Raw genomic sequence first — 22,883 nt, 5'->3', positions numbered from 1 at the left:
TGGATTGTGTTATTAGGATAAATATATTTTGTATGGTATGTTCCACCATTTGCTTGGATCGCTGAATGACTTGCTTACGTAAAGGCAATTGCCATAAAGTTTTGGAATGGAATATTGTAGAAAAGGGCATGGCTGGCTGGAACTCTGAACAGGATTGCTTAAGACCTCAGCTTTGTTCCTATCCATTCTCATAATTTTAAATTGGGTTTTTCCCCTATACCTCTGCAATCTCATAGATACCCTCCTTGAGACAGGACAACCAAAACCTTGCACAGTATTCTATGACTGAATCATATCATGGCATGATGATAGTTTGCGGGGGGGGGGAGGTCATCACTTCTCCTAAATATTTCTTATATCTGTGAAATGAGTTCACAGATATGAACTATGTGCCTACGTGGCAGGAAAGGGCAAGTTAAAAGAGCTCAACCTGCTATAATGTGCAGCTGAGATTAAGTAAGCAGACTATATTCTGAAACATTAATTTTGAGTTTGGGGTGTCTAGGAATGGCCTTTATGACACAGTGGACTTTCTACAACAAGCAGTAACTATCCTGCCTTGTTTACATCAGCTTTCCTCATTCTTTAAGGTAACACTATTCAGTGGGGAGTTGAAGTACACTAGAAGATCTGTGAGAAAGGGTGGCTATTTCATGTAGTTCTCCTTGTAGCAGAATGCTCTGCAAGATTAATTTTCCAACTTTACTAGGAGAAAGGAGAACAGGGAAATCTTCTGCCCCCATGCTCTACATATCAGATCCACAGCGGTCAGGGGGACCAATTCGGTGTTGTTATAGAATACTGAGTTGCTGCTGCTATTATGAAACACCTTCTGGAGGCTGAATTCCTTGTACTCCTTTGTATTATATTTGCATTTTTGTGGAGTGGTGCCATGCTTTCTTGTTCCATAGCATATTAGCATATCAAATAATCCAACCAATTGTTCCTTCATCCCATACAGATTGTTCCTTTCAGATCTTATATTTCCAGGAAGGCTACATTTGATTCCCTTAAAAAAAAAAAATCAAGCCGACAGGTGTTGTTTATTCAATTTATTTTTCTGGCTTCCAGGTTGCCTTGACCACCTTTGCCGTTTATGTCACCGTAAATGAAAACAACATCCTTGATGCAGAAAAAGCCTTTGTGTCTCTCTCCCTCTTTAATCTCCTCAGGTTCCCACTCAATATGCTCCCCCAGGTCATTAGCAACATCGCACAGGTAAGAATGCTGCCAGTCCTTTATTTAAACAAAAAGCAAAGGCTATACCAAATGTAAACATAACTTGAGTGGGTGTCTGAACCAAGCCAGACGTGACCATGACCAACCTGTTGGTTTAAATCCAGTGCCCTACCCCAGTCATGTAGGGGCCACCTCCAAACCAGACTATAGTAGCACACTGTACATAGGGCTGATGCAGATTAACTGCCCATTTGTACTATTTGCACCAGCAAAACAATTTGAGCGGCAGATAAATAACCTCCTGAATTAATGCACAGTTCTTCCCTTAGGACCGCAATAATGAAAATTCCTTTTTCCTTTTCGTTTGTTTGTTCTGCTAGACGAGTGTTTCACTGAAGAGGATTCAGCACTTCTTGTCAAATGATGAACTTGATCCAGGCTGTGTTGAAACCAAGTTAATTACTCCAGGTAATAATACACTGGTGTCATTTCATTTGTATGGTGGAGCTGGATAGTAAAGGAGGAAGAAATGGTAGGAGTCTCGTATTTGGTTAATGCAGCCCCACAGTTGAAGCCTGTGCGTGTCTCTAACATCAAGGCAGCAAGTCGGAGCTTCTCGGACTTATGCCTGCTCCTGTGAAGCACCCTCCCAGGTGGCCCTTTGTTGGCCTCTCCATTTGAGAAAGCCTCTCCATTTGCAGGAAAAGGGGGGAAGGAAGTGTTGAGCCGTCCTTGAGCTGCTAAGAATTAGACTGCACAAAGCACTTGGGTATAATCTCTAGAGAACGGCCAGGCCTGGCTAGGGGAGATAAACAAGTGTGCATTTCAGTAATTGCTACTGGATAAATATTTAAGCTGTGGTTGCTGGATGTCTCTTATTTTAAAAGTTTCCCCTCTTATTCCATAAACACAACAGCTGCATAGAGGATTATGGATGTTACTGCAGAGTCCCGTCAGTCCGTAGCGTTCCACATCTACCAGCTCTCCAAAGTGGTGGTGGTGTTTTTTCAAAAAAAAATATGTTTGAAATGTTGATCTGGCACTGACCTCAACCACATGACTTGTGGTCGGGCATGTGACAGAGTGCTGCTTGAGCAACAAAAAAGCAGAAAACTTTTGTGTTCCCCATAGCTCATCAACAAATGCATCTCACCAGTCCTTTACCCCACCACTTTTTTCTCATTAAAGAGGCCCAGCTTGAGATTTCTGCCTGCCCACTCCCCCTAGCCACTGTGAAATCCGATGCGCGTGCTCAGAAGTCCCACTGAATTTGATTATGAATAGGACTGCAGCATTAGATTATGTCTTCTTTTCTTAAATACAGGGTATGCTGTTACTGTAAGAGATGGAACATTCAGCTGGGCAAAGGATCTTGAGCCAGCTCTGAAAGAGTAAGCAAGCTTTACTCACTTGTACATATTGGAATTTCCTTACTGCTTATAACTTGGAGCCAGCTCCTTCGGCCTGTAAATCAAGATGAGCGCCGCAACCCCAGTCTCATCTGCCTCTGGACTTAACTGTCAGGGGTCCATTACCTTTTTTTAAAACAGTTCCATAAATTTGCCAAATATGGGGCAAGAGTATTCAGTATTCAGTATTCAAAGGTATAATTAAACACATGGTTACCTAGAATTAATGAGACATAAAAGTGCGCAGCTGTGACTGGATTGTGTCCATGCTTGTTTCTACTTTTTGCTTTTTGTTTGCTTTATACACTGAAATTTTGCATTTTCAAAATGTACCGTATTTTTCGCTCTATAGGACACACTTTTTCCCCTCCAAAAATGAAGGGGAAATTTGTCTGCGTCCTATGGAGTGAATGCAGGCTTCAGGTAGCTATCCGCAAGCCTTCAGAGCACTCCGAAGGCTTGCGGATGGCAGCCTGCAGCCTGAAGCCCGGGGAGCGCAGCGTCAACTGCCGCTGCGCTCCCTGTGCTTCAGGCAGCTATCCGAACACAAACAAATTGTTGAGCAAAAAGGAGAGATTTTTCAGTTGTGTTGCCGAAGATCCAGGACAAACCACTGCTTTTCGGAAATTCCCCCTGGACGTCACTTCTGCCATTGAAATCCTGGTATTGCCTGGGAAAATACGGACGTGTGGCAACCGTAAACATGGGGAAAGCACTGAAGATCTAGAGTTACTCTGGTTACTTGTGAAGCAACCTGCTGCATTAAAAAAATTCTCTGCCAAATGTATCTGGCAGTATCTCTGCCAGCATTACATGCAGCTGCCAAGACAGTTACTATCTTAATCTAGGCACAAATTACAGGCAGCCTATATGCTTAAGGCATCTGGGAACCTACGGGTGGAGGAGGGACACATGACTGCCTTTCAGATGCCAAGTCAGCATGAGTAGACTTTTTCAGCACTTCTTAGTGCCTTGAAATTGTCTTGTGAAAAGCTTTGGTATTTGTCCAAGTCATGACTCATCAAATCTAGTGTGCACACGGACAACTTATGAAATGTGGTGACTTGCAACAGGAACATGTGTAAGTAAGTAAATAAATAAATCATGGCTCTGTTTTAGTGCACCACTGCAAAAGTAAAATCTCATTCAGCTGAACACATACAAAAAGGGACATATGACCCAAAGCTGGAAAAGGTCAGCTGGGAAATGGTAGGGAGCTCTTTGCAACTCACTACAAATGGAATCTAATTGTGTCTCTTTATTTTTTTAAGTTGGCTATAAGACTCCTATGTGTTGTCATGACATCTTTCAGGCTTCCCTCTTCTGAAGGCATTAACTTTCCAGTCAACATTCTTTATTCTTTCCCTGACCACATGACCAAATCTGGGGAAAGCTGATTAAACAGAATCTCTGGTGGAATGCTGTGCTGAATTCCTGCCAAGGAGAGTACATACCTTGTGCTTAAACACAGCACGTAAAGAAAGACAGACATGTTTTTTACTTTATGATGGAAATTCCAGAGAGTAACTATCTTACGTCTAGTGCAATAAAAACAGCTCAAAAGATCTGATAACATCAGTTATGACCTACAAAAGCTTATGTCACAATATTTTTAAGATGCCACAGGATTCTGCTTGGCTTTACATTAACTAGTTCCATTTTTATTTTCTTTTTGGTCAGCAAATTAGTCCATCCTCAGTTTTACCTTCTTTTACTCCCAACAGCATCAATTGGTTGGTCCCTAGTGGTTCTTTGGTGGCTGTTGTTGGACATGTTGGCTGTGGGAAGTCATCCTTGGTGTCTGCTCTTCTTGGAGACATGGAAAAGCTCCATGGGAACGTGGCCGTGAAGGTTGGTTCACAGTACAGCATTGTATCCATTTTTAGCATTTGGAAAATATTTGTGGCTTGCAAACTGATCTGCTTTATGTATGTTTTTGATACCTCCTTTTAGGGTTCAGTCGCTTACGTTCCCCAGCTAGCCTGGATCCAGAATGCCACCTTGAAAGATAACATCTTGTTTGGCCATCTTCATAATGAGAAGAAGTACCAAACTGTCTTAGAGGCATGTGCCTTGAAGCAAGATCTCGAGATGCTTCCAGGGGGAGATCAGACTGAGATAGGCGAGAAGGTAAGGTCTTTTACAGCAAATGTAGGTGGTGATGGTTGCCCAAGGTGGTAAAGGACACAAGTCATTCCTCACTAAGTGTCTTCACAACCTTCCAGATGCGGTCAAGCTGATTGGCTTGACTGACCTCAGTGCTAAGCCTGCCCTCTCCAGCCAGAACCCTGCAACGAATCACCAGGTTCACTGGAGTTTCAAGACACCATTGGCCTATAATTATGGAGTAATACCATATTGGCCTGAATATAAGCCGTGACCTTACAAAAATTGGCTTTTACGATATTGCTGCTGAAACAGACATATGGTAAAACAGAACAAAAAATGTTTTATTGCCAATTTGCAAGTTTGAGACTGTTTAACCCACTTGTGGGTCCTCTCTAGTACCCGTAGGATTTTCTTCTACATTTGCCACTTAGGGGTGTGAGTGCCTGCGGAACTGTACATTTCCGAGCACATTTCAAAGTGTTGGTGCTGACCTTTAAAGCCCTAAACGGCCTCGGTCCAGTATACCCGAAAGAGTGTCTCCACCCCCATTGTTGTGCCCGGACACTGAGGTCCAGCGCCGAGGGCCTTCTGGCGGTTCCCTCACCGCAAGAAGCCAAGTTACAGAGAACCAGGCAGAGAGCCTTCTTGGTAGTGGCACCCACCCTGTGGAACGCCCTCCCACCAGATGTCAAAGAGAAAAACAACTACCAGACTTTTAGAAGACATCTGAAGGCAGCTCTGTTTAGGGAAGCTTTGAATGTTTGATGGACTATTGTATTTTAATATTCTGTTGGAAGCCGCCCAGAGTGGCTGCGGAAACCCAGCCAGATGGGTAAGGTATAAATAATAAATTATTATTATTGTAGCAATTGAACAGTGATTTGCTATTTTAGCTATTGTAACTTTTTGGGTATTCTCTTTTTTTCTCTTTTCCCCTTGAATTTTAAAGGTGCGGCTTATTAGTGGGTGCGGCTTATATTTGAGCCAATACTGTAGATCTGAATGGAATGTCCACAAAAGGACCTATCATATTCTGACCTTTTTGATTGCCACTGGATCATATAAAAGCAGTGTTCTCTAAACAACTTGATATAGCTGAAATCTCCCAAGATAACCATCATCAGATGTGTTAACCATCTTCAGGAACACTGTCATTGCCACTTGAACCCCAGTACAATGCATCTCTCGCACAACAGATAGGAGTACCACCCCCCTTCAGTTAACTGCAAGAAAACTGTCACAAGCAACATTTTTACATTTAAATTTCTCCACCATTTCTTCATAGGGACTGTCTCTAATATTTTTACTTTAGGTCAACATCCATTGATTTATAACAAACAGCCCATGGACATTGTAATAGAATGTTTGAGCTATTGACCATACAGATATTGCAGTTGTTGTTTTCACCCTGCTCCTGCTGAAGCTGATAGCAGTGTTAGATTTAAAAGCTATGGTGTGCTTTTTCTCTTTTCCCCATCACACAGGGCATCAATCTCTCAGGTGGCCAGCGGCAACGAGTGAGCCTTGCCCGTGCTGTTTTCAGCGAGGCTGATGTTTATTTGCTAGACGACCCCCTTTCAGCTGTGGATTCCCATGTGGCCAAACACATATTTGACAAAGTCATTGGACCAGAAGGAATGCTTAAAGGAAAAGTGAGCTAACAAACACCTAAAATTCTCCATGTCTGCAGTCACTTCAGCATAGTACTGTACAGGAACATGGTGGCACATGTAGAATTGTGTGAAACTTTGCTTTTCTTTGTGTAAGGGAAGGGAAGAGACAGAGAGAGTTTCTAGTCTCCCTAAAATGATTAAAAGTAGAAATGATTGAAACTATGTAAGCCATGATCTCAGAACATGTTTAGTGTGGAAGTTGACCTCCTTTGCCACCCAAAAAGCCCACTTCTCCATTCTCAGTCATATGTTGCTTTTTAGCAGCAGCTTTGCACTAACGTGCAGCTAGAAAAGCAATCCTATTTTGTTCAGGCTTAGATGACTTCTAACTGGTTTCATTCTTACACGACTGTTTACAGTAATCGCAAATTGCAGCTTCTTGACAAACCGCCTGTTTTAATTCTTACCTTGCTAAGACAAAAGCAGGATGAGTATCGCCTGACCATTGTCTTGCTTCCCTTTTCAGACTCGAATTCTGGTGACCCACAGCATCAATTTTTTGCCACAGGTGGATCACATTGTTGTACTTATAGATGGCAAAGTCTCTGAAATGGGATCCTACCAAGAGCTTTTGCAACAAAACCAGGCTTTTGCAGAGTTCCTCCGCAATTTTGCACCTGATGAAGACATAGAAGAAGATGAGCCTACAAGTAAGGATTCCCACCTCCCTGCCGCAAATTTATCCTCAGACTGTTAGTTATATCACGCCAGATTGAAATGCTAGGAGCAGTTTGGAACTGTGTTTAAATCTTTTTTTAAGAAAAAGCATACAAAATGATGAGCACTTTCCCATATATGTATAAATTTGGCCCTTAAAAAAAAAAACTTGGGGGGACGATGACAAAGATGCCTACTATTCAAGATACTATTCAAATGGGTCCCCCCCCATTTTTGTAGATAATTGAAACTGAGTGGACCAGGGGATCCTTGCAACCTGGTCTAGTCAGTGCCATCACTCTGTTTACTACTAGGGGAAAAGGCTGTGATTAAGAATTAGGATTGGAAGTAGCTAGCTGTAGGTTGGTAGGTTGGTTTTTCCTTGAGGTGAGGCTTTTCTTTACCTTCTTCCCCCACCTCCTCATTACACTTGTATAATTATAATGCCATGGAATCATCAGTCAATCCTATTTCTTTCCAGAAATGCTTGCACGTATACTAGTTATAATTCACAAGGTCCACAATGCTGTATCATGGGACCCTATTAGCCCCACTCCTTGTGTCAAAGCTGACATCCCAGGCCTGATTATTCAGATATTGCCTAGAAACCCAAACACACCGAAGCCCTCTTTATTTTCCCTAAAGAGTTGAACTTCCTTCTTGATTTTCAGTCTTTTTTTGTGGCTTGGGAAGCTGTACACTCAGCAAAACCTTTCTAAAAGATTGGCTCAGCAAAAAGCCAAAATAAGCTAAAGATTTCCTATCCCATTGCATTAGTGGAAGATGAGGAGGTCCTGCTTGCTGAAGACACACTCAGCAACCACATAGATCTGGCAGACAATGAACCAGTGACAAACGAAGTCCGTAAGCAATTCCTAAGGTAAACCCTGAACCTCTCTTTAAAGGCGTTACTACAGAAATTGAGCGAACTTGCCTGTTCTGTCATTCAGCTGCGTAATTACCATAATTCTTATTTTTCTCCTCCACCCCACCCATTTTAATATATAAAACACAGAGAGCTCAGTGTAATATCTTCAGATGGGGAATGCCCTGGTAAAATGTCGATGAAAAGAAGAGTGTGTGATAAAAAGCCACCTGAGACAACTCAACCCAAGAAAAGTCCTAACAAACTCATTGAGGCAGAAACTTCTGAAACTGGCACGGTAAGGAAGGTTTGCTTAAACAATAAGGACACTTTACTTCTTCAAAGATGTTTCCTAATTTATTAAAAAGTACTTAGCATAGGAGGGATGATCAGAAGGTTGATGGTTCGAATCCCTGCGACGGGGTGAGCTCCCGTTCCTTGGTCCCTGCTCCTGCCAACCTAGCAGTTCGAAAGCACGTCAAAGTGCAAGTAGATAAATAGGTACTGCTCCAGCGGGAAGGTAAACAGCGTTTCCATGCGCTGCTCTGGTTCACCAGAAGCGGCTTAGTCACGCTGGCCACATGACCCGGAAGCTGTACGCTGGCTCCTTCGGCCAATAAAGCGAGATGAGCACCGCAACCCCAGAGTCGGTCACGACTGGACCTGATGATCAGGGGTCCCTTTACCTTTACCTAGCATAGGAGCAGACAAATGCAGGAAACTCAGCTGCATAATTTGTGGCAGTGGAGAGCTTCTGGGTGGGTAGCCTTGCCCATCAGTCAGATGTGGTCCTTTGAAGGCTGGCTGCAGTTGACTGAAAGGGCTTTCCCAATAATATATTGAAACACCACTTAATGCTTTCTCATTGTTCTTTGACACACAGCACATATATATATATTTCCCATTACATGGGACTCTTCTTTATTTAGATTCATCAAGTATGAATCCTCCCTGGCTATATATTCCTTCTATTTCTATAACAGTTCTATGTTTTCCATATGATACCTCTACTCTGGACATCCTTCTGTTGCAGCCACATTTTCTGCCTTCAGGAATGCCTGCATAATGTGATTTCATGTTGGTGATTCCTAGTTCATTGCACAAATTCTGACTCTGGCAAGTGGCTAGTTTTTCTGTGAAATTAAAGGCATTGGTTTTTATAAACTAAACAAACTCTATTTTGTCTCAAACTGCAGGTCAAACTGACTGTTTTCTGGCAATACATGAAGGCTGTTGGCCCCCTAGTTTCTTTATTTATATGTTTCCTGTACTGCTGTCAAAATGCTTCTGCAGTCGGGGCCAACGTGTGGCTCAGTGACTGGACCAATGAACCGGTAATAAATGGCACTCAGCGCAACGTGGGCAAGCGAGTCGGAGTCTATGCTGCCCTGGGTCTCTTGCAAGGTTAAGTGTGTTATTTGCTACTGCTCCTATAGATTTAAATACACCTTGCTAGCGGAGCTAGAGGAAATGGTGTGTGGTATGGAATATACTGGTGGTTCTTAAACAGTGGTCTAGGACAAAGGTCTGATGGCATTCTCAGGTAAATGGATTGAAAAGAACAGAGGAAAACCGTGAAGAACCAGAAATTTAATTGTATCATTCTGTCTGGCAAGCTTAAATGTTTACAACAACACAAAGTCGAATTCTGCCCTAGGAACAAATATTCCTATATCATATATAGGGATGTCTACATTGCTCCTTACACAATAGAAGTTGGTTTGTTTATTTAGCTGTAAAATGTATATCCTGCCCTTTATTAAACAAAATTGATCAAAAGTCATATCATATAAAATTACAATCAAACCAGCCAGAAAATATTTGTAGAATTTAAAAATCACAGTCTAATCTCTCTATATGCAACCTCCTGCCATCCATCACTTGATGCACGAGGTGCTGCTGTCGATTTGTATAGCCTGCTAGAGGAGTTGCAAAGTTACGATGAGAACAGGGCCACATTCAGTTGGTACACTCAAGTCTTCTGTTTATTTCTCCCTTTTGCAAACAGGGGTTTTTGTCCTGATCTCCTCGTTTACTCTGGCAATGGGTGGCATCAGAGCGGCTCGTACTCTCCACTCCGGATTGCTGGAGAACAAACTCCACACCCCACAGTCTTTCTATGACACAACTCCAATTGGCCGAATCATCAACCGCTTCTCGAAAGACATCTATGTGATTGATGAAGTGATACCGCCAACTATCTTGATGTTCCTGGGAACCTTCTTTGTTTCTGTGTCAACAATGATTGTGATCATAGCAAGCACCCCACTCTTTGCTGTGGTTATAATACCTCTGGCAATCCTATACTTCTTTGCCCAGGTAATTGGGATAAGTACCTTTTCTGGCTTCATTGCTTGTTTTCTTTATTTTTTTAACAGAATGTTAGGTGGCTGGCATAATCGTTCTGTTTTTTAGTATTTCAAGCCCCAAATGTGCATCCCTTAATATGTGTGTTAATATTGGATGCAATGCAATTACTTTGAATGCAGAAGCTGAAGTTCCAAAGTAGGATTGTCTGAAGTCTCTTACATTCTGCAAAATAGCTTTTGCAACATTTAGTTGTTGTTAGGCACAGCAAGAAGGGAATAGGAGACATAGAACAGGAGAGGTGGCTAACTCACCAGCAGCCTTAGATAAGACTCTTGTGGCTCTCTGGACCTTTCATAGCAGCTCTTGCATGTTTTCAAAGCATTCTCTCTTTTAAATTGCTTTTTTGTTCTGTTTATAAAGTAATCACTAATGAAAAGGCAGGCAAGGGCATAATATTGCAATGACACAGAGTAAGAACGTATATTCTAAGGGAAGTTTGCTTTCTCATTAATTGAGAAATCGAAGCTCACAAATCACAACCAATAAATCAGTTAAACTTTCTGTGAAATACATTAACTTAATTGATGGAGGCGTTCCCCCCTGTTTTAGATAGCCATCCCTCTATCAAAGGGGTATTCCTTTTGGAGACAGCTTTTAACTAGATATAGTTTAGCAAACGCTGACCCATAAAACCAGTGCAGGTGCACCCATGGACACTGCTTTGGCAACCCATGGCTTCTTCTATGATAGGTGGAGAACTTATTTCTCTCTAGATGTTGTTGGACTTGAAAACCCATCAGCACCAGCCAGCATGGCTAGTGGTCAATTTGGGAGTTGCAGCCCAGCAACATCTGGAGGGCCACACATTCTCTCCCCCCCCCCCGTTCTGTTATCTCCAAGGTCGTTGCTCTGTTGACCAAGCAGAAAACCATATATCTTTTATGATACCAGGCCTGCAAATCCCAAGGCTTCATACTCCTCTCCAGCTCAGAGGCTTCCAAAGTGGTGGGCAAAATATTAATACAAAAGAAAAATACAATAAGAGCACAATAAATACAAGCAACCAATCAAAACCAGTATAAAATAGCAAAATAACCAAGTGCCCACCTACCACACTGGGTATCCTATACATTTATGAGTTAAATTCATCTCTTAAAAAAGCTCAGCTGTTTAGAACACGGTGCTGATAATGCCAGGGTTTTGCGGGTTTGGTCCCTGTATGAGACAGCTGCATATTCTTGCATTGCAGGGAATTGGACTAGTTTATCCTCAGGGTCCCTTTCAACTCTGCAGTTCTGTGATTCTGCAGCATTCTGCCTCTCACGTAGTAACCAGCTTAGTTCACATCCCCTCTTCCCTGGGTAGCTCCAGTCTCTCATCTAGGAGCAAGTCAATCCACAAACAATCACCCCAGAGGCAGTGCCCTCACCTTCCATCATACCCTGAAGGAGCAATTCAAAGCATGTGGAAACTTTCCCCTAGAAAGAGTTACAGTTGTGGAAAAGTCCTTAACCTTGGGCAGAAGATTTGGCCAGCTAGACCCACCCATGAAGAACCCATCTAGAACTCACCATACCACATTCCCTTTTGTATCTAACAATAACCTTTGGGCCAAAGTACCCACAGGCCTTAAGTCTCAGCCTCTGAAGTTCCCAATTCAAGTCCCAGAATCTGTGATAGCATGTTGTTGGGAACAAACGCAAAACACACACTACTTCTTCTTTGGTGATCACTCGTAGCCAAGTAAGACTGCCTTCCATGAACACGGTCTTAACAGTGAGTCCGTAAGTGACACACACACAGGCCACGAGGCTGTCAGTCGAATGTGAATATTTCTATTTGATTAACAGCTTCCCTTTTAAGCAATCACTTAACAACTGAAATGGTAGAGCATTCTCTTTGAGTAAATTTTAATGACAGTTTCTCTAAGCATAAATTACACAGACCAGCTACTCTAAAGCCCATTTTAAAAGCACTACCCGAATGAAAAAATGCATTGTGTGGGAGCTCAGATTAAAAAAAAACAATGATGACAATGATGATGGAAATCTGCATTTACCAAATGAATAGATCAATTGCACCAGTTAATCAAGAAATGTTTTCAAGCCCTTAGGAAACATTAGGAAGCAGCAATAGGAACATCATAACTGCACAGCAGGACCTCCCTTTGCTCTTTTTGTTGGCAAGCTTGCCTTTCTGCCAGTGTAGGATAGTTCTTTAAGTCATCCTGTAACAGTGGCAATCATCTGCATTATAATGTTAAAAACTCAGCTCAGTGGGCTGGCTGGTAGACACGGCAGTAAATTGATGATTGGGTGCGTTCTCAGAGTTGCAGCATAGAAGCCTGCTTATGCAATCATTGAGAGATAGTGCTTTTCTTCAGACTGTTCCACTTTAGGAGCCAGTGTGGTGTAGTGGTTAAGAGCAGTAGTCTCGTAATCTGGTGAACCGGGTTCGCTTCCCCACTCCTCCACATGCAACTGCTGGGTGACCTTGGGCTAGTCATACTTTGAAGTCTCTCAGCCTCACTCACCTCACAGAGTGTTTGATGTGGGGGAGGAAGGGAAAAGAGAATGTTAGCCACTTTGAGACTCCTTCAGGTAGTGATAAAGCGGGATATCAAATCCAAACTCCTCTTCTCCTTCTTCAGGCTGCAAGTGCAGGGGCTATATATTTCAATGCTTCTCCATAAAATAAATTCCATGTGCACAAAGATGCCCACATGTCTCAGAAGAAGACTGTCCTCCTGGACATTGTGTTTTTCTGTGCACAGGGAGTTTTTGTGGTGGAGCGAGCATTATTTGTGTACTAAAGTGAGATAGTCTAGGAAAAGCTTTACCATGTGATTCTGGTGTCTAATCAATTGTCCCTAGGTTTAGAGTTGGAAATAGGAAATGCTTCCGCGTCCCGGGTGTTTCTCACTCTTACATCGCACAGACATGGCACAGTGTATTAATAGTTCAGCTCAAATATCTAAAAGGTTTCACGTTTCTTTGTTTTGTTTTGTTGTTTTACCTGTCTGCCTTTGAACCGAACAACGGCAGCGGTTCTACGTAGCTACCTCTCGCCAATTGAAGCGGCTGGAATCCGTCAGCAGGTCTCCCATATATTCTCATTTTTCGGAAACCGTCACAGGAGCAAGCGTCATCCGAGCTTATAGAAGAGGAAAGGCTTTTGTTCGTCTCAGTGACATGAAGGTGAATGACAACCAGAGAAGTCACTATCCCTCAATTGTGTCCAACAGGTAAAATCAATCTTTGAATTAAAAAAAAAAAGTTAATGGAAATAATTTGAGTGATTGAACTAGAAAAACAACTTCCTCGTTCTGTGCATGCCCTTAATTATGTAGCCAAAACAGCACCATCCAACACAAGAGGGAGGCATCAGCAGAAGTTTGCAGAAGTACATAAAATCTTTTTAAAATCCTAAAGGAGCTGGAACTCCCAAAATAGCCAGTGAGGGCTGAGAGTATTGAGTAACCACAGAATGCTGGCTGACTGATGCTGGGGAAGAAATGGAGGGGTAATGGAATGGAGTATCTTGAAGGGTAGCACTCCATACTGCAGCATTTTGTTGCAGATCCCACTTGTTTTCACATGTTGCATTTTGAGTTCTGTACTATTTACTTCTTTATGTTTTCTCGTTTAATAGGTGGCTGGGAATTCGAGTTGAATTTGTAGGGAACTGCGTCGTATTTTTTGCAGCCCTTTTTGCTGTGTTAAGTAAAAACAGCCTGAGCCCTGGCCTGGTTGGACTTTCCGTGTCCTATGCATTGCAGGTGTGTAGAATGTGTCTCAGGAGAGAGCTCATCTGAACAGCGGAACTGAAATATCATTATAGTGTGACCTTTTCATTAGGCATTTGGGCTTTAATTGCACAATTCTGCGGCATTTCTACCCTTCAGGCGAATAAGGGCTCAGGGTGTGGGTGTGTGGAAGACTGGTTGAAAGAAAATTGGGAGAAATGGGAAGAAAATAAAGAACAAACCGAGGAATAAAAGGAAATGCTTTTGGAAGATTGCATCTAAGATTGTCAGCTTATATGTCTGTGGGATTTCCCCCCCCCCTCAATATTAAAAACCCAATCACAGAGTTAATCAGATTCTGTGCAGAGTGAAAACAATGCATTAGCTGTGCATTTGAATGCAAGCAGTATTTATTCTGGTTGAGGAAAAGAATATCACTCGCCCTCCTGGCAGGGTGCCAGCTGGTTGGGAATGGCTCACACAGTTGGTTCTGCTCGTGTGCACATATATGCCCCTATATTTATTTTAACAGTTTCTACGCTGCCTGCCAATGCAAAATGTCAAGGGCTGTTTATAATAACTAATAAAAACACAATAAAACTACAGAAAACTACAGATTGCTAAAAAAACAACCACACATCATTTGCAGCAAGGCAATCAAAATATCTTCAGAGGTTAGGAAAACCAGAAGCTTTTGCCTGGTGCCTAAAAGATAGTGGCACAGGTACCATTGGGTGAGCCTCTGGGGAGGGTGGGGAGAGCTCCACAAGCAAGGTGCCACAGCCAAAAAGATCCTGCCCCATGTAGCTCCAGAGAGGAGGGGGCCAGATGAAATTGCAGCTCTCACAGCGTGAAGGGAGCCTTCAGAAAGCTTATGATGGCAGTGTTGTGCTTCTTGTTCTTGGTAACTGAGGAGAAACTACACCAAGGTTTTAACACTATATTCTGCTAAATTTCCCACAGCAGGGCATTTAGTTAAGGATAGCATATTATGGTAGCCATCAGTTTAGGCAATCTGCAAAGGATTTAAGCACCCTTTCAATAAGGTGTGAGGTCATCAGCTTTACTAAGGATGGGTTAGATTCGATATGGCTCTGAAATCCTGAAGCAAAACAGTGGGCTTCACTTTAAAAACTGCACTGCCGTACCTCAATCAGAAGTAACAATCTTTGATGGAGAAATTGCTTTGTGAAATTCTTGGTCCTATACTATTACATCTGGTCAGATCAGAAGATTTGAGCTTTGCCTCTCAGCTTTAAAAGCTATGAATGCTGATTTTGTAGAAAGGAGAGGCATATTGATTGAATCTCTATCCCAAGTAACAGTGGGATCACACATTAAAATTGGCAAACCAATGAATTCTACCACAGTGCATTTATATTCAGTGGAATAGAAGAAATAGCGATACCTTTGATAGTTTATAATAAGCCCTCAAAGGTTTCAGGGAAATTGAAGGTACTGTGTGCACGCTCATTTGCTTGTAGGGATTTGCAATAAAATTAGATGCTGGAATATTAGGCTTACCCAAATGGTGATGTTGTAAGCATGGGAAGCTACAGTATTTCCTTTTTCTTATTGCTGTATCCTTCTATGAAGGAGGGGAAGCAGCTGAAGAAAGGTGATGTCTTCTGAGACATTAAAGAGAGCAATACAGGCGATGGGCCATTTTGCGCGGGGGGTGGGGGTTTTATTCCCAGCCCCCATGCATATCGTTGGAGCGCACATAAGCGCACCCTGCCCTGTTCCACCCCCATTATGTTCCTGTCCTGCCTTCTTCTGGGTCCAAATGGGGATGATATCAGAACTTCCTAATTTCTCAAAGCTTCACCTGTTATGGTTTGTGTTCAGCTCAGCGTAATGTCAGCTGAATTTCGACCCTGCATTTCAAGGATGGTCTGTAGCAGGAGAGGCCAGTCTGGTGCCTTCCAGTTGCTGTTGGACTGCAACTCCCATCACCCCTGACTCTTGGCCGCACCGGCTGGGGCTGAGAGGGAGTCCAGTTGAACACCAGTGGGCACCACCTTTGCTCTGTGGGTAAATACACACACACACACACACACACACACACACACACACAATATGATGGTTAATATATTTATTTATTTGTGACAGTGCTTTTCTCAAACAGGTAACATGTTGTTGTTTCTTAGGTGACAATGTCTCTGAACTGGATGGTAAGGATGACATCAGACTTAGAAAGCAACATTGTGGCCGTGGAAAGAGTTAAGGAATATTCTGAAACTGAAACTGAGGTGAGTTCCTAATAGTCTGAATGAGAAGGGTTCCTTCTGGAAACAGTGTGTGCGCGCTGTAATTCTTTCTCTACTGTGTGCTGTAATTCTTTCTCTCCTCTAGGCTCCCTGGATAATTGAAGACAAAAGACCACCAGAAGACTGGCCCACTCGGGGTGAAGTGGAGTTTGCAAACTACTCTGTTAGGTACAGGAAAGGCTTGGACTTGGTGCTGAAAGACCTCAGCCTCAATGTGAAAGGTGGAGAAAAGGTACAATCACAGTTGCCATGGATAGAATCAAATTATATGTGCAGTAACCTGAATTTGCAAACTTTGTTTTCAGTTCATTCAGTGCATCTATTGGAACATACTGTAGCAAACTGCCTGGTACCGGGTCAGTTCATCAAGCTCAATACAGTGGTACCTTGGGTCACATACACTTCAGGTTATATATGCTTCAGGTTACAGACTCCGCTAACCCAGAAATAGTGCTAAAGTGGTGCTTCAGGTTAAGAACAGACCTCCAGAACAAATTAAGTACTTAACCCGAGGTACCACTGTATTGCTAACACAGATTGGTAGAGGGGCTCTAGCATTTTGGTCAGGAGCCTTTCCCAGCCTTACCCAGAAATGCCAGAGACTGAATTTGGGACCTTCTGCATGCAAAGCAGTGTGTGTTCTACCATTTAGCTTTCACCCCATCTCCACTGTAAGAAGGCACTGAGTGTTGCTTGGAGAAGCAGCAACCTCTGAATTGCATCTTCCTCAACTGACAGCTTCCTGTCCCCAGAATCCCATCTGCTCTGTGATTTCCACTTCTGTTTCCACCTCCAGTAACAACTTTCATTGTCAATGTTCACACATGCCATCAGCATCCTTTCATCTATAACAAATTAACTGGCCCTACGCCAACCAGTGGGGAAATGAAACAGAGCCACCTAGATACAAGGTGGAGCCTCTGTATACTTTCAGGGCTCCCTAGGTATGCAGAAGAACATCACTTTGCAAGAAAGAAAGAAAAACAAAGATTGCAAATGAACAAAGCCCCTCCTATAGGAACAGAAAATGTGGCACACTTTAAATTAGAAACCATAGATAAGGTGAACTTTAGTGTATGGAAGCTTATGCCAGAATAAATGCATTAGTCTTTAAGGAGACAAAAGACTGTTGTTTTCACATTCAGCAAGCAGTAATTGTTTGAAATAGAAAAGAAATTGTAGAAGCTTAAGCAATGAAAAATATGTGTGCAGAAATAGAAAATGTATAAGGCTACATTAAAGAAAAAGACCGGCAAGGTCAGTAACAGAAAGAAAGAAGAAGAACATCAAAACTTTAAAAGTATTGGTTGCAAGGGAAACTATAGGTATAGAAAGGAGAATTTCCTGGATGCCAAGATCCAGGTTTGGGGCAAGTGCTTTTTGGTGAAAGAACCCCAGCAGAGATGTAAATCACAAAATATGCAGCAAAGTAAAGTATGGAATATAGGCTGTTAGACCTTGTGAGTTCTAAAACTTCCAAACCTGTTCCCATAGCATAGAAAAAGACTTACATTTGGTAAGTTAAGAATGGTTTACTTACAAAAGCTCCAAATGTCAGATTCATGAGCATTCCCATACAGCATTCAGAAAAAGTTGCACAGGCAGTAAAAGTTGTCAAAGTTCCTAAGTTATTGGGATGGGAACTCAAGCGTGTCTTGTAAGAGCCATGAGGTCTGAGCTGGTTGCTGCACATTGAGCTTCTCAGGTAGACTGAAGGGGGGGGATCTTGATTACCTAGGGTCTCGCAAGGTGAGATAAGCCTGGCAGGACAGATGTAAACCCCTTCCAGCATTATTTGGGCTTAAGCATGCTAGTTAAATGAAGCTGATTATCCTACAAAAAGAATATTCATGTATCCTACGTCCCAAAAAAGGTGGTGACCAAAAGTAGCGGGAAGTGGGAATTCAGGCACTGATATTAGGCCAATACAAAATTAACTTATTTGAAAATATATTGCCAAACAAAAAATACCTATATCAGTGTAGAAGGTTTGCACAGTGTAGTAAAGAGAAAGTGTGCAGCTAGAGGACAGAGAGTGGAGAAAGAGCTGTGAGTAGAGGGGGACCCTTTTCTCTTTTGTGGCATATGTACACTTCTGGCTACCTTGCCCCAGAGTGCTTCACTCTTAAGAAAAGGCCCTTTCTCAGGGAGCAGGAAGAGGGGCCTAACTATCCTCTTGACTGATAAGCATACTTCTTCACAGAAATCCCTAGAACAGATTCAGTTGTATAACAGTGCATTTTCTTTTGATTCTCTTCTATTCAATTCAGTTTTAAAAAATTCACCTAGATCAGGATAGTGGTAATTTTTGTTTTGTTTTTTAAGTGAAACGGTGTATCATAAGATAACTAAACACGTCCTGGTATTTAACTGAACCTAATTTTTCAAACATGTGAATTAGGTTGGGATTGTTGGAAGAACTGGGGCTGGCAAATCGTCTATGACCCTCTGCCTCTTCAGGATCCTAGAAGCTGTGGAGGGGGAAATCAAAATTGATGGGTTAAGAATCTCAGACCTTGGCCTTCATGACTTACGATCCAAGCTGACTATAATTCCTCAGGTAAGCTGACCTATGCCCTGAGAGATACACTAAATATAACTTAATATGGCAAACAAACTGGGCTTGTTATGTTTTTGTAAAGTGAGATGCTTGCAAGGTAGGTCAGGCTGTGTATCTAGGGCTAGTAGTTACACAATTTGCTTTATAATAGTTGCTTTTGTGCCTCGGGACAGGAATAAACAGGGAACCCAAGAGGAAGGATTTGAATGAGCTGTAAAAATGGAACAACATTATAGCAATTCCTGCTAAGGTCTATTTTCAACTCAAGCAAGCTTTCTCTTGCTCTCTAAGTTTCATAGGCATACACATCCCTCAGAAAATGAAGAGATTTCATATTTTCACAACTGTAGCCGAGTACTCTTAGTTTTATTTTCTTAGTCTGATAGTTCCTGTTCTGAAATCTTATAGTGGGCAGCACAGCTATATCTTTCTGTATACTCCATCCCTGGTAAGTACCGGTAGGTAGTTTTTTTGTATCACTGGCCCAGATTTAGCACCAATGATGCTATATTCTCATCTTCATGTATTGTGAGGGATTGGGTGTAGCCTTGCTTCTGGAAAATAGACTTTCGTTCTTTATTTATTTTTGTCTTTTTCCTACACTCCTTTAAATGGTTGGGGAGAACTTCAAAGAAAGTTGTAATTCCGTGACAGAATTTTATCCCATCAAAATGGCACTGGTCATGACACTCATCAGAATAACATCATGGAGGCCATAAAGCAGCTTCTTACGGCACACTAGTGTAGGAGTGGGGGATTGGATCCCCACCCATCCCATGGGCCATCAATCACCTGATGTGACAGTGACATCAGGAGACCCATTTGTCCTTTGTACATGCACTTCGATTTCAAACTAAGGAGGCAAAGACACAGTGCCATGCAAGCACTGACTTCGGCTGTTGGTCACTGCTTGCAAAGCCATGTGCCTTGGTAAACATGGTCAATCAGTTAATCAGCAGTGCCTGCAAGCCACTTTTGGGCAGGAAGCAAGTCTTCAACTGCCCCACACCCAACATCATATATGGCATCAGGTGTAGAGCAGGGGCATGGCTTGGCTGAAATAGCCTTGTAGGCCAAATGGGGAGGTCTTGCAGGCCTAATTAGGCCCATGGGCCAGAGGCTCCCAACCACTGCACTAGTGCAAGCAACCACAAGTAATTCACTTCTTAAGATGGAAGCCTATGTTATAAGGAGCATGACTGCCACTGAAAATTGTAGCTTCATGTTGAATTCCATCCTCCCTTTCTTAATATGTAATACAACTTATTTTGTGTCCTGGTGTCATTTTACTATGGCCACGTTTGCACATCATGCTAAACCATAGTTTACAGTGAAAGAGCCAAATGTGCTGCAGTGAGCCCCTGGCTTTCACACTTCTCTCTGCCCACTGTGCAACTGGAAAGAGGAGTCTGGAAGCTTCCGCTTCCACTTCTGCTTAACTCTGGTTTATTGTTTTGTCCAAATGGACAAACCAGTTAACCTTAACAATGGTTTGTTTGTTTTTTTAAAATTGGTTTGACATGCTTTAAACAAACTACATTCGTACCTTGGATCCCGAACGCCTTGCAACTCAAACGTTTTGGCTCCCGAACACCACAAACCCAAAAGGCCATGGGGTTTAAGTCTTGCTTCTATGACCACCTTGTGTCCATTCAACTGTAAAGCACTCACTGGGATTCAAACCTGGTGCTGCATTACATCACTTCCTGATGTAATGCAGACCACAGAAATTATTTCTTGTTTTAACCACATTAATGAATTAGAATCTATTCAAGCAATAGGTTAAGGTAAAGGGACCCCTGACAGTTAGGTCCAGTCGTGGCTGACTCTGGGGTTGCGGCGCTCATCTCGCTTTATTGGCCGAGGGAGCTGGCGTACAGCTTCCGGGTCATGTGGCCAGCATGACTAGCCTCTTCTGGCAAACCAGAGCAGTGCACGGAAACGCTGTTTACCTTCCTGCCAGAGTGGTACCTATTTATCTACTTGTACTTTGATGTGCGTTCAAACTGCTAGGTTGGCAGGAGCTGGGACAAGGTTGTTGTTTTTATCTGTATGCTGATGGAATTGTATTAATTTTGTTAAGGACCCTGTTCTCTTTTCTGGAACACTCCGACTGAATTTGGATCCATTTGATAGATATTCCGAGGAGGAAATATGGAAAGCTCTTGAACTGTCCAATTTGAAGAGGTTTGTCAGCAGCCAGCCAGCTATGCTGGATTACGAATGCTCGGAAGGAGGAGAAAACCTTAGGTAACTGAAATCAGTTCAAGAAATTGATAACACTAGAAACCTTCAGCAAAATGGTTTGCTACCGTTCTAGTAGCCTTTCATTTCATTATGAGGACCTTCCCTTAGGAAGGTTTTTTGTTAAATCTTTAAAGCTTGTTAGAAGTTGTTTTAAGTGTTTGGCTGGTTGCCTTTTCTTTATGTTATTTTAATCTCTGCTGCTTTTATGCTTTTGCAGTTTTTGTTAGTATTTGATGGTTTTAATTTATTGTTGCTAACCTCTTTGAGGAACGGCGGAATAAAGAAATGAAATAAAAGTTTGATCTTCTTTTTCCAGTGTTGGCCAAAGGCAGCTTGTTTGCTTAGCAAGAGCTCTTCTCCGCAAAACCAAAATCCTGGTTCTGGATGAAGCTACCGCAGCAATCGACCTTGAGACGGATGATCTCATTCAGATGACAATACGAACACAGTTTGAAGACTGTACTGTGCTGACAATAGCACATAGGCTGAATACAATTATGGATTACACCAGGTAACTATGAAGGACAAGAGCATAGCTATGATCTTTATGGCATCCTAAAAATAATCTGTATGACTATTCCTGACTTGCATTTGCCCATCTTAAACCAAGGAAACAGGTAAACCTAATATAGAGCCTGCAATTAATCCCACTATCAGATCAATAAAAAAGGCTTAAAAGCCTTTCAGCCTTTTTTGGGAACATATCTTTAAAGACCAATTGGCTCTTTTATACTGGATCAGTTAATTCCTATCCACTGCCAGCCTTACAGATTAATTTGTGGCATCCAGTAGGAACATGAAACCCAGGATGTATTGGTACCCACTTCTTTTGCTAGGGCAGATATGATATGGTTGTCCCAAGCCCTAGGTCATTGATGTAGCCTGCTGTTGTTAGACATTGGTCATGCTACCTGGCACTGGCAATTGGAGTCCAACAGCATGGTGGTTAGGATTAGCAATTCTTGTTTAGAAACACATTTCACTTTCCCTCTTGTTTTGCAGAGTCCTTGTTCTAGAAAAAGGAGCAATTGCTGAATTTGACACACCTTCGCGTCTTATAGCATCTAAAGGAATTTTCTATGGCATGGCAAAAGATGCTGGATTGGCATAACAGGACAGCTGCTATATCTCACCAAAGGACTAGTTACTGGGATTCTTTTTTAAAAAAAACCCCCACAAGCAATACCTGAATGTACTGTACTTTTCAAAACAGCATTTTTATTTTTATTTTTGCGATACGGAATCAAAATGTTTCATATGCCTATGAGAACCAGAAAATTTAATTTTTATATTTTTAAAAATATTTTCTACATACAGAAGTATTTTTTTTACCTGACATCTTACTGAAAATGGATGTGAGTGTGTGTATGCATAGCACTTAACTGTATTCTTTTTATCTTATATAGTCAATTACAGCTAGCGATACAAAAGCACTGGCATTATCCGTCCATTCATTTTCTGTTAAGTAAAATGAATCAATGAAATGTGGAGTTGTGGTGCTGTTTCCAGGATTAAGTTGATTTAAAAACAAAACAAAACCTGAAGCCCATTTTTCAACAACGTACCTCTAGCAGCAGTGTTTTAAAAATCAGGCAAAATGTGTGGGACCCCCCACCCCAGAATAAATACGGTGTGCATGAGGAAATCCTCAAAACACTGCCAATATATTTTAAAAGCCCACATCTCCCATTCAGCCTGGGGCACTGCACACAGTTGAGCCCCAGTGCGTGGAGCCCTTATTTAAAAGCTAAAATCTTGATACCACTTCTGAAGCAGGACTGGTTACTGGTTGGCTGGGCCAAAAGTTGTACTTCCAGATACAGGACTACCAGAAATTTCTGGACTTAGTCTGAGGGCTG

The 22,883-nt window shown here is 42.1% G+C and overlaps 1 protein-coding gene across 1 annotated transcript in view; it reads left to right on the top strand.

Annotated features, from left to right (window-relative positions):
• ABCC3 (ATP binding cassette subfamily C member 3) overlaps window positions 1–22,508 on the top strand; it is a 72,056-nt gene extending 49,548 nt beyond the window's left edge. Inside the window, exons 13-31 of the mRNA XM_081899539.1 lie at window positions 1,072–1,218; window positions 1,560–1,647; window positions 2,504–2,570; window positions 4,313–4,439; window positions 4,542–4,718; window positions 6,182–6,349; window positions 6,837–7,020; window positions 7,805–7,907; window positions 8,043–8,190; window positions 9,089–9,296; window positions 9,901–10,211; window positions 13,247–13,446; window positions 13,854–13,980; window positions 16,098–16,199; window positions 16,303–16,449; window positions 18,619–18,777; window positions 20,861–21,027; window positions 21,341–21,535; window positions 22,027–22,508. Coding sequence (XP_081755665.1) covers window positions 1,072–1,218; window positions 1,560–1,647; window positions 2,504–2,570; window positions 4,313–4,439; window positions 4,542–4,718; window positions 6,182–6,349; window positions 6,837–7,020; window positions 7,805–7,907; window positions 8,043–8,190; window positions 9,089–9,296; window positions 9,901–10,211; window positions 13,247–13,446; window positions 13,854–13,980; window positions 16,098–16,199; window positions 16,303–16,449; window positions 18,619–18,777; window positions 20,861–21,027; window positions 21,341–21,535; window positions 22,027–22,135 — 2,934 coding nt within the window. The 3' untranslated portion in view covers window positions 22,136–22,508. The remainder of the gene's footprint in view (window positions 1–1,071; window positions 1,219–1,559; window positions 1,648–2,503; window positions 2,571–4,312; window positions 4,440–4,541; window positions 4,719–6,181; window positions 6,350–6,836; window positions 7,021–7,804; window positions 7,908–8,042; window positions 8,191–9,088; window positions 9,297–9,900; window positions 10,212–13,246; window positions 13,447–13,853; window positions 13,981–16,097; window positions 16,200–16,302; window positions 16,450–18,618; window positions 18,778–20,860; window positions 21,028–21,340; window positions 21,536–22,026) is intronic.
• Window positions 22,509–22,883: the final 375 nt, after the last annotated feature.

Source organism: Podarcis melisellensis (assembly GCF_964234715.1).
Source record: "Podarcis melisellensis genome assembly, chromosome: 2".
Lineage (NCBI taxonomy): Eukaryota > Metazoa > Chordata > Lepidosauria > Squamata > Lacertidae > Podarcis > Podarcis melisellensis.
Note: the sequence above shows the minus strand (reverse complement) of the source record. Positions and strands in the feature narration are given on the sequence as shown.